Source organism: Saccopteryx leptura, chromosome 1 (genome assembly GCF_036850995.1).
Source record: "Saccopteryx leptura isolate mSacLep1 chromosome 1, mSacLep1_pri_phased_curated, whole genome shotgun sequence".
Taxonomy (NCBI): Eukaryota; Metazoa; Chordata; class Mammalia; order Chiroptera; family Emballonuridae; genus Saccopteryx; species Saccopteryx leptura.
In genome coordinates this window covers 341,470,930-341,487,872 of record NC_089503.1, presented here as the reverse complement: position 1 = coordinate 341,487,872, position 16,943 = coordinate 341,470,930, and the positions used below count along the sequence as shown (strand labels likewise).

The 16,943-nt window shown below is 38.4% G+C and overlaps 1 protein-coding gene across 2 annotated transcripts in view; it reads right to left on the bottom strand.

Annotated features, from left to right (window-relative positions):
• SNAP91 (synaptosome associated protein 91) overlaps nt 1-16,943 on the bottom strand; it is a 169,979-nt gene that overhangs the window by 66,675 nt on the left and 86,361 nt on the right. For both annotated transcript variants that reach the window (XM_066358936.1, XM_066358938.1), the window contains exons 12-14: nt 14,288-14,397; nt 11,676-11,794; nt 1-15 (exon numbers count right to left, since the gene is read on the bottom strand). In XM_066358936.1, the coding sequence (XP_066215033.1) occupies nt 1-15; nt 11,676-11,794; nt 14,288-14,397 (244 nt within the window). The remainder of the gene's footprint in view (nt 16-11,675; nt 11,795-14,287; nt 14,398-16,943) is intronic.

The window sequence follows — 16,943 nt, the reverse complement described above, 5'->3', positions numbered from 1 at the left end:
CCTCTCCCAAAAGGTCTATCGACGTCCATCATGTGTCAGCATATGAAGAAATAAGAGATAAAGCTGAAATAGTCAACCACACCAATGTCCAAGCAGAGTGAAGCACTAACTGAAGAAATCTAGCTTTCGGGACCATTTGTAATAAAAATACATAAATGCACAGTCAGCGCTCTGTATCAGTGGATTCTACATCCAACATGGATTCAACCAACTGTGGCTTAAAAACATTTGAAAAAAATGCTATGTTGTTGCTAACATGTTAAGCCTACAAAGGTTACATCTGTACTAAACATGTATAGACCTTTTTTCTTGTCATTATTCCCTAAACAATATAGCATAACTATTTACATATCACTTACATTGTATTAGGTATTTTAAGTGATCAAGAGATGATTTAAAGAGGATGTATAGTATATGCAAATACTCGTCATTTTCTATAAGTGTCTTGAACATCTGCAGATTTGGGTATCCAAGGGTATTCTGTAACCAATAGGGTCTATAATCTCCATACACCATCATGGTGGTTAACTCTTTTGCAGTCTGGCCTGAAATTTCTGGTGGACCAGCATCGGTCTGTGGACCAGAGGTTGAAAAACAATGTTCTAGAGGACATTTAAAAAACTAAGAAACATAAATTTGACATTAAAATAATCACATTCATTTAACTATGCAGTTTGCAAACCCAATGAATATTATGTCAAGCACTGTACAGTAAGGCAATTAAGATTCTTCCTAACCAGATCTTACACATTTCATAACAACACTGGAAAATAATAGCATGCGGAGCCCTGGCCGATTGGCTCAATGGTAGAGCATCGACCCAGCATGTGGAAGTTCCAGGTTCAATTCTTGCTCAGGGCACACAGGAGAAGTGACTATCTGCTTCTCCTCCCCTGCCCTTTCTCTTTCTCTCTTCTCCTCCTGCAGCCATGGCTCAATTGATTTGAGCATTGGCCTTGGTGCTGAGGATAGCTCTGTGAAGCCTCTGCCTCAGGCACTAAAAATAGCTCAGTTGCCAGCATGGCCCTAGCTGGGCAGAGCATCGACCCTAGACGGGGGTTGCTGGGTGGATCCTGGTTGGGACACACGCGAGAGTCTATCTCTCCTGCTTTCTCTTAAATAAAAAAAAATAACACATTGAGTATTTGACATTAAACCTTTTATAAATTTTAGAAGGTATATTGAATAAATAGTATGCCAAAAGGACCTGTGTTGACTTGGGGTTAGGTTATATTCTGCTGTTAGGTGGCCAGGTCCAAAATCCTAGGGAACAGAAGGTACTTCCAATATTTTTTTAACTCAATAGTACCTGGCCCAGTACAGGTGTTACTCTATAGCCACACTACCTAAAAACGTTTTAGGATAACCAAAGTGGGTCATCAGAGCTCAGACAGATGTGTCTTCTCTCTTTCCCTGGCACTGGTGGGAGTCTCTCCTCACACTTCCCTTATCAAAACGACTATTTGAAGCTGCAGTGAGATTTAGCAGAAGAGCTAAGAGCCATGTGATTTAAGAGTTTCCAGACCTCTCTATGATAGCAAATGAGCAACTTATTTCACACATTTGGTAAGTAAGGAGAAAACTTATTTGTGTATGCTAGAACAGTGGCCCCCAACCTTTTTTGGCCATGGACCAGTTTAATGTCAGAAAATATTTTCATTGACCAGCCTTTAGGGGGGGTGGATAAATGCACAAAATAAAATTATGCAACTGGCGTAAAAACTATGGTATTTTTAAATATAATTGTTGAACTTATGAGACAAGCATCAAGAGTGAGTCTTAGACGGATGTAACAGAAGGAATCTGGTCATTTTTAAAAAATAAAACATTGTTCAGACTTAAATATAAATAAAACGGAAATAATGTAAGTTATTTATTCTTTTTCTGTGGACCGGTACCAAATGGCCCACGGACCAGTACCGGTCCACGGCCCAGGGTTTAGGGACCACTGTGCTAGAAGATGAGAGAAATAAAATGATTTTTTAAAATACACACACACACACACAACTAACATATCAGTTCCTTGCTTTTGACTAGTATTATGTCCAGCTGGAGGATGATGATGAGACTTCCAGCAATGATGAAATGAAAAATGAAAAGTAAAATTTTCTAAGAAAATGAAGCATATTGGTGAATAATTGATGTTGGAAGAATTCTCCGTTCTTGAAACCACAGATTTTAGTCTCTAAAATCTTAATTTTCTAGATAAAATCGAATTTATGTTTCTCAGTCCTTCTTTTATGTAAAATCTTAGCTACTATAAAAAGTACCTTAGGATTAAATATTTTTAAAATATTTAAACAGCTATTAAATATTTTCAAAACTACCACTTTTTTTAAAGGATTAAACTATTCAAAAAAATTACAGAAGCAGAGTTTGATCCATTTGCAAGTCGTATATAAACAGATTTTTTTGCATCACAGAAATTGCTAGAAAATATTCACTGTAACTGAAGAAACAGAACTACAACTAAATTAATAAGGAAATCTTTATTCTGCAGTGAGATGTAGCTAAACTTTTAGGTATAAAATTTAAATGTGTCAATATATTTAAGTGCTTACACATATGACATGTATAAACCATATCTGGAATATATAAATGCTTGATAATGATTAGCTAATAATAACAATGGTTAACATTTAAGTCAAATTGTAATTTTCATTATTGAACTGTGCATTTCAAAGCTTCTATTAATCTTTCTTGGTGTGTACATTTGTATATATGCATGTGTATGAAGAGACTAAAGATATAGCCCCCAGATTTAATTAACAAGTTAGAAATCTCACTTCAAGCATTTCTATTAAGAAATTATCTGTTTTCCCACATCTAAGATACACAGAAATATAACACATATATACTCATTTGTTTGTGCTAAGAGATGAATTTATTATGCGAAAGGAATGCTCTCCCTATTATGGAGCCAAAGTTAGGAATTTAAAAAATGCTCTGCATTCTTTTCAGTGAAATATATTCATTATTAACCCACAGGATGCCATATCTTATATGTATTACTTACGTTAATTTTTTATTGATTTTTTTTTTTTTGAGAGAAAAAGAGAGACTGGAAGGGAGAGAGAGAGGGAGGAGAGAGATAAGAAACATCAACTCAGAGTTGCGGCACTTTAGTTGTTCGTTGATTGCTTCTCATATGTGCCTTGACAAGGAGGCTCAAGCCAAGCCAACAACCCCTTGCTCAAGCCAGCAACCTTGGGCTTCAAGCCAGAGACCTTCAGGCTCAAGACAGCGACCTTGGGATCATGCCAATAATCCTGCACTCAAGCTGGTTAGCAGGCACTCAAGACAATGAGCCTGCATTCAAGCCGGTGACCTTGGGGTTTTGAACCTGGGACCTCATCTTTCCAGGTCGATGCTCTACCCACTGCACCAACACTGGTCATGCTTAAGTTAAAATTACTAAAATAAAAATTTGCTAAAATATGGTTGCTTTACACCAACAGGAAAATAATAATATCACTTTCAACATGTGCCCTAAAATGGCAATGCTTATCAGTACCTACAACCTCCAAGAGACATTTATAAACACCTGAAGAAGTGTGGTTGTTGGAAAATGAAATCTTCTTACTATGTTATGGTCAGATAAGAATATCCAAATAGGTCAAAAAAGTTTTAAAGTTTGCATTTTACTATCTAGTTGTACAAAATTAAAATATGCTTCAATAATAGAACCAGTCCAATCTTAGAACCAGTTACCAAACAAAATTGAGAAAGTGATTTTATTTTTTCTTAGTCAAATGAGCCAAAATGTATTGATATTTGTTACAATTTAGCATCATCTTCACCCATTACTGGGTATCTGTAGAATAAATGCAAACTGAAAGTAATTATTACTTCTCAATCTCATATTGCATTAGTTTACTTCAATTTCTTAAGCCTTATAATTTTTACTATTTTGCTTAGAAAATTTATTAGTATTTTTCTCAACTGACTTTTCTACTGATATGCAATAGTGACACTATTTAATATTTTAAGACAGAAGACTAGTGCTGTTTAATTATCAAAAAATGACCATCAGGGCAGTGGTGGGATTCAAATAGTTTAACAACCAGTTCTCTGCCCTAATGACTGTTTTAGGTATAAAAAAATGATATACTGAAAGGTAGTTTATTATTTCATGCATTTAATATTTAAACAAGAACAGTAAAAGAAGTATACAAAACTAGATTATAAAAAAGTTTTAAAATATTAATGAAAAAATATTTAATAATATCTGACAAAAAACCAAGACAAGTTGTCATCCCCTGGTTGTTTGGCACTTTTTCTCTTTATGTTATATGTTTGTTTATTGAAGTAACAAATGCAAAGGAATTAAAATGTAGTATTACAACAAAGGTATAATGAGTTTTATAAAATGAATAAATAAATATTACAAGCATAGTTCCATCAAATTTTTTTCACCTATGGATGGAATGAACATTACTATGGGCGCTTAGAAAATGCTGTTGCGCAGATGAACATTAAAAAAGAGTAAGGAATGTAAATATGTGATTTCCACATTGAGTGCCTGCCCAGGGGCCTACCTTAGAGAGAACCCTGATTACAAGTGACATTTTAACAGCTGGTTCGCCGAACTCCACAAAAAATTAGGTATTGGTTCTGTCAAACCGATGCGAACTGGCTGAATCCCACCACTGCATCAGGCCCTAAGTCAAGGCTTCTGTTTGCTTAGAATGTGTCTGTACTAATTATAAAAAAAGTGCTCCCTCTGGGCCAGCAGATCAGGAAAAGAAAGGCACCACTTTCTCAAGGATGAGAAAGGCTCACAGTTTACTTAGCAGAAAGCAGTCTGGCTATCGGCCCCTCCCCTGCCTTTGAGTGTCAAACTGCCCATCCATGTCAGGCAGCCCTGGCTGAAGCCACACTTCCGTTTCCTTCTATACCTATGGATATCTCAGTGTTTCTATATCAATACTTATTTCTAACAAGTGAAGACTGAAATGTGTTATAATAAAAGTGGTTATTATCTTCGCTTATTCTTTTTTTTTTTTTTTTTCAGAGACAGAGAGAGAGAGAGTCAGAGAGAGGGATAGACAGGGACAGACAGACAGGAACGGAGAGATGAGAAGCATCAATCATTAGTTTTTCATTGCGTGTTTCAACACCTTAGTTGTTCATTGATTGCTTTCTCATATGTGCCTTGACTGTGGGCCTTCAGCAGACCGAGTAGCCCCTTGCTCGAGCCAGCGACCTTGGGTCCAAGCTGGTGAGCTTTTACTCAAACCAAATGAGCCCACGCTCAAGCTGGTGACCTCGGGGTCTCGAACCTGGGTCCTCTGCATCCCAGTCCGACACTCTATCCACTGCGCCACTGCCTGGTCAGGCTCTTCACTTATTCTTCACAATATTACGTGTCTTAGCGAAAGTACTTGAAGATGAATATGAATAAAAATGGTACACTGAAATTTAAAAAGCTTTCACCTTGGTTTTTCTTTGTGAATGTAAATGGGCTCAATAAATCAGTGACCAAATACTCACATAGGTGATCTGATCATAAACTCCTAACCGGTGGGTCCTGGTGGGTAGTCCTGCTCCAAACCCATAACTTCTTTATCTTTTCTTCATCAAGCCTTGTACATTGCTCTTGTGCTTCTAGTTTAATACATGCTTGAAATGCCAGAGTTATCCCCCTTTTCAGAGGCATAGCTACTCTCAAGGGAGCGCATAATCTTGTCAACTATTTTGTAAGGTAATCATCAAGATTTCCCCACCTTCATGTAATCTTTCTTATGTTTCCTCCTTAATTCCAAATGTATAAAAATAACGACAAATCTGTCATGCTCGGCATGTCATCAGGTAGCACAAATAAACTAAAATAATCTCATAAAAATACTCTACAAGTTTGGACATTTCTTATGTTGACACTTAAAAAAAGAAATTGGTGCCAAAAGTAAAAAATGAAAAACAAACAAAAAAGAAATACAAAATTTCTCATCCATTTCACTTTAGAGAATAAAGTGAAAAGAGACAGTTTGCAGTTTTACTGTTTATTCTTTAAAGTCCTAACTAAGTCACGAACTGGGAAGCACTAAAAATTACAGTGTAAAATACATACTGATTTAAACAGTTAAGAGTTAATACCTTCATATATAATGGAAAAAAACTTATTGTCTATCTTGACAAATATATAATTCACACTAAGTTTTATATTATATAAGGTCTATAAATGTCATTTATATAAATATTATGAATGAAGGAAGTATATAGATTTAAAATATAGATTTGATGGATTCTTAAATAGGAAAAACATAATACATTGTAAAATCACTATGGTAATGAAAATAAATTATTAGTAAATTGAAATCAAATATTTTAAAAAGATAAACTTCAAAATGAAAACTTGAAAATCCAGAGAAGGCTTTTATAAAATTTCCTCAGCAAAATTTTCCTTTGCCAATTGAAATTTAATAAGGTTAAGTCAAGTTAAAAGAAAAAAATTTAAATTTATTGATTGATTTTTAAAGAGAAAGAAAAGGAGAAAGAGAAACATCAATTTGTTGTTCCACTTATTTACACATTTACTGGTTGATTCTCGTATGTGCCTTGATGAAGGACTGAAGCCGCAACCTTGGCATATTGGGATGATACTCTAACGAGCCAGTGGTCGGCAAACTGATTAGTCAACAGAGCCAAATACCAACAGTACAACGATTGAAATTTCTTTTGAGAGCCAAATGTTTTAAACTTAAACTATATAGGTAAGTACACTCCTTATCGAGGTAGCGCCCGCACGTGGTATTTTGTTGAAGAGCCACATTCAAGGGGCCAAAGTGCCGCATGTGGCTCGCGAGCTGCAGTTTGCCAACCAGGGCTCTAACCAATTGATCTACCTGGCCAGGGCCTTGAGTTGTATATGGTGTAAGATAAGGTTTCAATTTCATTGTTTTGCATGTGGTTATCCAGTTTTTCAAATACCACTTACTGAAGAGACTATCTTTTTCCTGTTGTGCATTCTTGGTATCCTTGTTAGTCCCCTGTTATTATATGGCTATTTACCTGCTCAATTCTGTTAGTTTTTGTTTGTATATTTAGGTACTCCAATGTTTGATGCAATACAATATTTACAACTTGTATATCCTCTTGTTTAATTGACCTTTTTATCATTATATAATAATCTTCTTATAACTATAAGAGTTAATATAGTCTATTTTAAGCTGATAATAATTTAACTTCAATCACATACAAATACTTTATACTTTTAATTCTCAGCCTCATATTTTATATTTTATATTTGATGTTCACTCTACATTTGCTTATCTTGTGTACCTATTAACAAATTATTGTAGTTTTAGTTATTTTTAATTATTTTGTCTTTTAATTTTTAAGACAGAGTTAAAAATGAAATGCCTACCAGCACTACAATATTAGAATATTCTGAATTTGATTACCAGTGGTTTTATACATTTATATATTTTCATGTTACCTAGCATCCTTTTGTGTTAATCTGAAGAATTCCCTTTAGCATTTCTTGTAAGGCAGGTCTAGTGGTGATGAACTTCCTCAGCTTTTGTTTGTTGGGGAATGTCTTTCTCTGCCTCTCACTTCTGAAAGGACAGCTTTGCTGGGAAGAGTCCTCTAGGTTAGCAGTTACCTTCTTTTAGCATTTTGAATGTATCATCATACTCCCTCCTGGCCTGCAAGGTTTCTGCTTATAAATGTGCTCATAGTCTTATCAGGGGTTCCTTGTATATAACAAGTTGCTTTTTTTCTTACTGTTCTCAAATTTTTCTCTTCATAATTGACTTTTGAAAATTTGTTTAATACTGTATATTGGGGTAATCTTCTTTGGGTTGATCTCACATGGGGACTTTTTTTTTTTTTTTAAAGAGACAGAGAGAGAGTCAGAGAGAGGGATAGACATGGACAGACAGACAGGAATGGAGAGATGAGAAGCATCAATCATTAGTTTTTCATTGCACGTTGCAACACCTTAGTTGTTCATTGATTGCTTTCTCATATGTGCCTTGACCGCGGGCCTTCAGCAGACCGAGTAACCCCTTGCTCGAGCCAGCTACCTTGGGCTCAAGCCGGTGAGCTTTTTGCTCAAACCAGATGAGCCGGGCTAAAGCTGGCGATCTTGGGGTCTCGAACCTGGGTCTTCCGCATCCCAGTCCGAAGCTTTATCCACTGCGCCACCGCCTGGTCAGGCTCACATGGGGACTTTTGAACTTCATGAATCTAAATGTCCATATCCTTCCTATGACTTAAGAAGATTTTAGCCATTATTTCATTAAATAAGCTTATGTCCCTTTCTCTCTCTTTCTGGACTCCCATAATGCATATATGTGTTCATTTGATGGTATTCTATTGGTCTCTATGCTTTCTTCTCTATTGGCTATATTCTAATGATCTGTCTTTCAGTTTTCTTTCTTTCTTTTTTTTTCTTCATTTTTTTATTAAGTGAGAGGCAGGGAGACAGAGAGACAGACTCCTGCATGTACCCTGACAAGGATCTAACCGGCAACCCTTGTCTGGGCCCAATGCTCTGCCCATCTGGGGCCACTGCTCCATTGCTTGGCAACCAAGCTATTTTAGTCCCTAACGCAAGGCCATGGAGCCATCCTCGGCACCCAGGGCCAACTTTCTTGAACCATTCAAGCCGTGGTGGCAGGAGGGGAAAAGGGAGAGTGAGAGAGAGAAGGGGGAGCAGTGGAAAAGCAGATGGTCACCTCTTCTGTGTGCCGTGACCAGGAATCAAACCCAGGACTTCCATATGCTGGTCCAACACTCTACTGTTAAGCCAATTGGCCAGGGGAGTTTCTTAATTCTTCCTTCTGTCTGATCAAGCTTTTTATTGAAGCTCTCTTGAATTTTTGAGTTCATGCATTGTATTCAGTTCAGGTAGCTCCAGGGTTTCTGTTTGATTCTTTTTTATTTCTTTATTAAACATCTAATTTTATTAATGTAGTGTTTTCTTGATTTAGTTTAGTTATTTATCTGTGTTCTCTTGTATATATTGAGCTTCTTTAAGATGCTTATTTTTCCCTGGCCAGTTGGCTCAGTGGTAGAGTGTCAGCCTGGCGTGCAGGAGTCCCGGGTTCAATTCCCGGCCAGGGCACACAGGAGAAGTGCCCATCTGCTTCTCCACCTCTCTCCCTCTCCTTCCTCTCTGTCTTTCTCTTCCCCTCCTGCAGCCAAGGCTCCATTGGAGCAAAGTTTGCCCAGGCACTGAGGATGGCTCTGTGGCCTCTGCCTCAGGTGCTAGAGTGGCTCTGGTCGCAACAGAGCGATGCCCCAAGATGGGCAGAGCATCGCCCCCTGGTGGGCCTGCCGGGTGGACCCCGGTCAGGCGCATGCGGGAGTCTGTTTGCCTCCCTGTTTCTAACTTCAGAAAAAAAAGGAAAAAAAGAATAAATATTAAAAAAAAGATGTTTATTTTGAGTTATTTGTCAGGCAATTTGTAAATCTCCATTTATTTGGTGTTGGTTACTAGATCTTTATTAATTTCCTTTGGTGGTGTTGTGTTTTTTGTCTGATTCTTTTGATCCATGTAGCCCTTGGTTGGTATCAGGGCATTTGAAGGAGCAAACACCTCTTCTAGGCTTTAATAACTTGTTTTGACAAGTAACAACCTTCTCCTGTCAGGTCTCTGGGCTGATGACGTTGCCTCCAGGATAGCAGTGGAATGGGATTGAAGCCAGGTCATCTGGCTACTGCTAGATCTACTGTGGGTCCAATGGTTAGTGGGTCTGTTACCATATCCTTGGGTGGAGGTAGATCCTGCCTAGGCTCTCATTAGAGCTAGAACTGGGACAAGGGTCCACATCAAGGTCTGCAGTTGGGCCCACAGATAGTGGGTTTATTACCAGGTGTGTGGATGGGTGTGGCTGCTGCTCAGTTGCTGGGCAGGTAGGATTAGCTCTAGATTACAGCAGAGTAGGGCTGGAACTGATTCAGAGGGCAGCTTTAAGTTATAGAGTCAGGACCACAGTGGTAGGCCTGCCTCTGGAGGCATGAATGGGTGTGTCTCTCACCAGGTCCCTAGGTGTGCAAGTCTGCTTCCTGACTGAGGCTAGGAAAGGATGGGGCTGAGCCCCTGGGCTCCTTCAGGATTTGACGTTGAACAAAGGTCACTAGGTCTGCATCTGGGGGCACAGACTAATGTGCCACCACTGGGTCCCTGAGCAAGAATGCTCCTGGACCAGGAATGAGATGGGCTCGAGTTGAGTCACAGGCCATTTTAAGGTACACAGCTGAGACCAAGATCAGCAGAGCTGTTACCCAAGGCATGGGCACATGAAGCTCCTCCCAGTCTCTTGCTGGTAGCAGGATCAAGGTCAAACAGGACTTTAAGCAAATCCATAGGGGGATGGCAATGGTGTCTCCAGGTCTATAGCCAGGACACCAAGGTTGGGATCCAGCCTCTCACTTGGGCATAGACCTGTCATCTCAAAATAACCCTCCTTGATTTGAGCTCTACTGGGGATTTACAACCTCCTACTTGGATCTCAATGCTCCCACAAAAGCACTTTGGTCCATGGATGGTTGCCAAATTTTTTGCTTTGCACCTCCTATTCTAACATCTTGTTTCTCTAATTCTATAAGTGATTTTTAAACTTTAAAAAATTTTATATTGATAGTTTGATGCAATAGGGCACGGCATTTAAAACCAACTCTGTGCAACTTTGAGAATTATGCAGTAATTAACTTAATTTTTATATTAGTATCAAATATGCTTTAAAATCAAATACTTGTAAGAACTTAATTATTTTTTTCAGGATACCTGAAGAAAATGGGAATTTCTCTCAATCAGTTTAGAGTGGATCTTTTCTGGCACAAACAAACATCTATCCCAGGTTGCAATTGCATTAAGCCAAATACAATGTGAATTATAGTCAAGGAATTCTTGAAGGAGGCTATACCCAAGAAAAACAAATTAGAAATGCTGCCTTTGCATAATCTCATAAATTTGCAGGAAAATCTGAATTTCTAGAGAACAATACTAAATATAATCAGAACTTTAGAACAGCAAAGAAAAGTACTCTTTGCTTCAACTTTTAAAATAAAAAGTATATGACTACTTGAACATTTCAACTGTATTATAGGTACTTTTTCTTTTTCTTTTTTTTTTTTTTTTTTTTTTTTTTTTTCATTTTTTCTGAAGCTGGAAACAGGGAGAGACAGTCAGACAGACTCCCCCATGCGCCCGACCGGGATCCACCCGGCACGCCCACCATGGGGTGACGCTCTGCCCACCAGGGGGCGATGCTCTGCCCATCCTGGGCGTCGCCATGTTGCGACCAGAGCCACTCTAGCGCCTGGGGCAGAGGCCACAGAGCCATCCCCAGCGCCCGGGCCATCTTTGCTCCAATGGAGCCTTGGCTGCGGGAGGGGAAGAGAGAGACAGAGAGGAAAGCGCGGCGGAGGGGTGGAGAAGCAAATGGGCGCTTCTCCTGTGTGCCCTGGCCGGGAATCGAACCCGGGTCCTCCGCACGCTAGGCCGACGCTCTACCGCTGAGCCAACCGGCCAGGGCTATAGGTACTTTTTCTATCTTTGTCTCTTTCTCTCAGTACAGAATTCCATCAACAGATGCCAATCTCAGCATTTTCTCTCCAAGTTTCTATCACTACTTTGGATCCTCAGAAGGTAAGCATCACAATTACAGTCTAAATAAAAACAATGAAATAGACAGGTGGCATGGCTGTCTGGTTTCACTCACCTCCCCAAGAAGTGGCTCCTCCGGAAGCTGGTGCTGGTGCTGGTGTCGCGGCGGCTGCAGCCCCTCCTGAGGAGAAGTCCGGCTGGAGGTCCAGGAGATCACTAGATGGTTTAGAAGTGCTAAATGGAATATATCACTTGAAAATCAGATTTTGAAATTTTGTAATGTGAAGATGCTTTTAATATAGAGTTATGTAGAAAAACATTAAAGATTTTGTGTAGTTTAAATCAAATAAGTGACTAATATTTTGGAAAGGATGGCAGTATAGCATATGTTCTTCTGCACCAAGGGTTGGCAAACTACTCTTGTGAAGGACTAGATGCTAACTAAGTACATTAAGTTTGTGGGCTCGACGATCTCCGTCAATGCTTGACCCTGCCACTATAGAACAGAGTAAGACATATACGACACATAATCAAATAAATCTGCATTCATTCTAGTAAAACTTTATTTACAAAGAAACCAGTGGACTAGATTTGCCCCCTGGGCTGTTGTTTATCAACTCTTCCTCTATGGACAGTAACAAAGTTAAGTCATATCCAGGGGTCTCAAACTCGCGGCCCACAGACTAATCCATGAAGTTCAAAATATTTTGGATAAAATTAAGTAAGCCTAGGGGCCTACTTGTATTTTTCATTTCTCTAGCATCTTGCTCTGTGGCCCACATGCTGAGTTGAGTTTGAGACCCCTGTTTAAGCTATGGGTCTGACACCAGATCATGGGGCAGAAATTAAAAGGGAAAATCTAACTGCCTCAAAGTAAGGTGAAATTTTCTTAATCATGTTATGAAATGCTGCTTATGAGGACTGTGACAAAAGGAAACATAATCCAAATATTAAAGGTATTAGGGTAAGAGGATTATAGGTAATTATTTTTGTTTTCTCTATTTTCTATTTTTTTTTTTGTATAAAATATTCTTGTCTTGAGAAGAGCTTATTTATAAACAGAAGATGTTAAAATGAATATTTACTAATGTACCTGTTTTCCTCCATAAAGTACAACATGACAAGCTGCCTGTGAAGAGGCCTCACCTAAAAATACCTCCATGTTTCTATTCTTACTGAGTTGGGGCTCTACTTTTCAAAGCTCCTCCGTCTGCAGAGGTTCTGAGGAGGGACCTAGAGTTATGCTAATCAAAGTATGGCTTCTAAACTTGTAGCATCCCGGGACCTTGTCAGAAATGCAGCATCTCAGACTTGTTTCATTACCTACTACATCAGAATCTATTCCAATGTGACTTCGGTGTTTCCCATGTACATTCAGGTTTAAGGAGCACTGACCTAAACGTGACCAGAACAGAAACCAAGCCATCAGTGTCCCAGGTTCCCCACCCTCGTCACAAACAGCAGTTCCATCTTTATCTTTTCCACATATTAGGATTCCAAGTAATATTCTTTTGAAGAATGGATTCTGCTGCTCAAAAAAAAAAGTTTTAATGTCCTTGCCTAGCTTTGATGTCCATTTCCTAAATACAACAGGCGTAAGTGCCAGAATAGGGAGACATATTTAGTAGGACCCAAGTCATAGCTTTTATAAGAAGCAATTTATCTTAATATAGAGGCAGAAAGGACTTAGTTTCACCAAACTAGATTATAAAAAGCCGAACTACAGAAGCTCAGAGTATCACACATAGTCAACACGGGTGCTTACTTGGATTTATTGCTTAGTTCAAAATTTATGTCTCTAAATATAGAGCAATTACAATCAGTCACAGATACTACAAAACGAGACCAGAATCCTCCCAAGGCAAAACATCCAAACAAAGAGCTGACCTATAATTATTTTTATTTTTTTTATTATTATTATTTTTAAATATTTTATTTATTGATTTTTTTAGAGAGAGAGGAGTGAGAGAGAGAGACAGAGAGAGAGAGAAGGGGGAGGAGCAGGAAGCATCAACTCCCATATGTGCCTTGACCAGGCAAGCCCAAGGTTTTGAACCGGCGACCTCAGTGTTCCAGGTCGACGCTTTATCCCACTGCGCCACCACAGATCAGGCCTATAATTATTATTTGAGGAAGCCCCTGTGAGTTGGGGCTTCACTGTAGGCAGCTGTGAGAGTTCACAGAATGTAGTCACCCCTACCTTTCTCACTGCTGTTCCGACCTGTATGTGCTAAGAAAGCTGGTCAAGAACAGCACGGTGATCTCTTCCTAAACACCAGAGTTTGACTCCCTCAGATACATCAGCTAATTGATCAATAACTGTGAGCTTTTTTTTTCTTTTCTTAGAAAAAAAAGCACTTTAAGGTAACCTTTTAAATTTTCCACAAGAAGAAACTACTTTTGGACAACATTTTCCACATCAGCCATTTCGGAAGAACTTGCAATGTGTGCATGATTTTTCCACTTTCTTTCCCAAATGTGTGGGCAACAAGGTGACTTCCACAGCTTAGGTCCTTCCACTGCTCTGACAGGTACAGGCCTAAGGTATTATATAAAGTGTAGAAGAACTTACTTGGCATACCTAAAAATAACCCAGAATAGTACATGGTAGAACTAGCTTTCATTTTCTGAAATCATTTGGGTTCAGTACATGAAAATAGAAAAATAAAAAATAAAAAAACCTCATCAAAATACTAGCAAACATTTACTGAATGTTTATTAACTAACCTGATTGGGACAGCTGCAGATGCAGTTGCAAATAAATCAACAGGTGGGGATGTGTCAATAGTTTTAGCTGGTGTAGAATTAGGAGACGTCACAGTTGTGGCTGGAGAAGACTGAAAGTCAAGATGCACAACACACTCTAGTCAGACACAATCTGCAGGACACAGAGCAGGAGGATGGCCACTCTGCAGACCCAAGCCATTCCCAGCATTTCTTTAACTCCTCTTGGGAGGAAAAACTGAAAAAGGCTTGAAACCAACAATTGTAATAAATAATCAATACTGGACAAAACATCTTACAAACTTTAAAAGATAAATGTAATTTATGTAAAATGATAAAAATGTTTGGCCTCACATCTTAAAGACTTCTATTTACATATTTAAAATCAAAGATAATTTTTTTTTTTTTAAGTAAGAGAGAGAGAGACAGACAGGCAGATACATAGACAGAAAGGAAGGGAGAGAGATGAGAAGCATCAACTCATAGTTACGGTACTTTCTGTTCATCGATTGCTTCTCATATGTGCCTTGATGTGGGGTGGCTCTAGCTGAGCCAGTTGCCCCGTGCTCAAGCCAGGAACCTTTAGGCTCAAGTCAGCAATCTTTGGGCTTAATCCAGCCAGTGACCATGGGATCATGTAGATCAGGGGTCCCCAAACTTTTTACACAGGGGGCCAGTTCACTGTCCCTCAAGACTGTTGGAGGGCCAGACTATAAAAAAAAAAACTATGAACAAATCCCTATGCACACTGCATATATCTTATTTTAAAGTAAAAAAACAAAATGGGACAAATACAATATTTAAAATAAAGAACAAGTAAATTTAAATCAACAAACTGACCAGTATTTCAATGGAAACTATGGGCCTGCTTTTGGCTAATGAGATGGTTAATGTCCGGTTCCATATTTGTCACTGATAGCGTAACAAGTGATATGACACCCTTCCGGAGCATCCCGCGTCACCGGAAGTAGTACTGTACGTGAGCGACGCTGCTACATACAGTACTCCAGGAGCACAGGATATGGATGCTGACCACCAATGAAAGAGGTGCCCCTTCCAGAAGTGTGGCGGAGGCTGGATAAATTACCTCAGGGGGCTGCATGTGGCCCGTGGGCCGTAGTTTGGGGACCCCTGATGTAGCTGATCCCATGCTCAAGCTGGATGAGCCCATGCTCAAACTGGTGACCTTGGGGTTTTGAACCCTAGACCTCAGGGTCCTAACTAAGTCAAGGCCCTATCCACTGTGCCACCACCAGTCAAGCTAAATGTATTTCTGGAACATAAAATTAGGGGGAAAGATCTTTGGCTAGCTGCCAATAATTTTATAAATTATTGATTATAATAATTAGTATAAAATTAAGGCTATTCTTTTTCTTTCCTCTGCATCACAAATAGACTTAATGTGAAGTCTTCTCAGATGCTTTTAAAATCTAGAAATATAACTTACAAAATAGTTCACAGATGACAGAGAACAATTAGCAGGAAACACTCAAGTCATTGATAGCTTCGGGATATCGTGACTATATCCCATCACTAATATGACAAAATAGAACCAAAGAAAGTGAAATGAAAGCTAAAATTTATTGTCCTGGACTGGTTTATTTTTAAGAAGAGGACTTAACAGTTAGCCAACATATTTAAAAATTAAAATTTTTATTAAATAACTATTGTAAGTATACTGTCTTTTATTTTGTATATTTAATTCTCCATGAATTCACAAGAGAAAGATTAGCGGAACATCTCAAGACAGTCCATTGATAGTTCTGTAAGTGGAAATGAGATATAACATCAAGTAAAATACACAAAAAAGTATAAGACCAAGCAAGGATTATCAGATATCACTACAAGCGGACATCTGATTTCAAAAAGACCAAACTTAAAAGACATTTCAAGAAGAATAATTTAAGAAAAATAACAGGAGATAAGAAGTTTATAGGAATTTCTAGACTTAACTAGTATTTGTCTAACAGCTATTTGTCCAAGAATATAACTAATAAGTCAAAATCCCACAGTACACAAGTGCTAAGCATTCAGCACTTTGAGACATACATATATGCACAGAATGGATATACTCAGAAAACATCAACTCACACTTCTCTCTTCACTCAAAATTTAAAATTTCCAAATGGAATATGAAAGATCATCAAGAGAACAGAAAAGACTAACTAAAATATGTTTATCCATTGTGGACATTGACAATTCTGCTAATAGAAAATAGATGTTGCTTTAAACCAATACAGATGAATAAGCTCAGGAAGTGAGGTTAATAAAACACTACTAAGAACTTAATGACAGCATGAATCCTCCAACATAAATACAGAAATGAATGTTTTCAAAGGCCCATTAAAAAACTGCCTTGTAACAGCAAGCTCTAAAGAGCAGAGAGAGCTAGGAAAACAGAATCAAAATAATCCTCTTATTACATAAAGAGAAAGTCAATAAAAGTCAATTTGGCCACAATGTAGAAACAGATCATTCTAAAGGATGCCATAATTTTACCACACTGTACTCAGCAGTCATATGTTGGAATTTTTCACATAGGCATAATAATTTAAAACCTGGCTATGTATCAGAATCACCAGGGAGCTTTTGTTTTCGTTTATTTTATTTGATTGTTCAAGCTCCCGAGGGGATCTTAGGTAGCTAGCCAGGCAGTGGC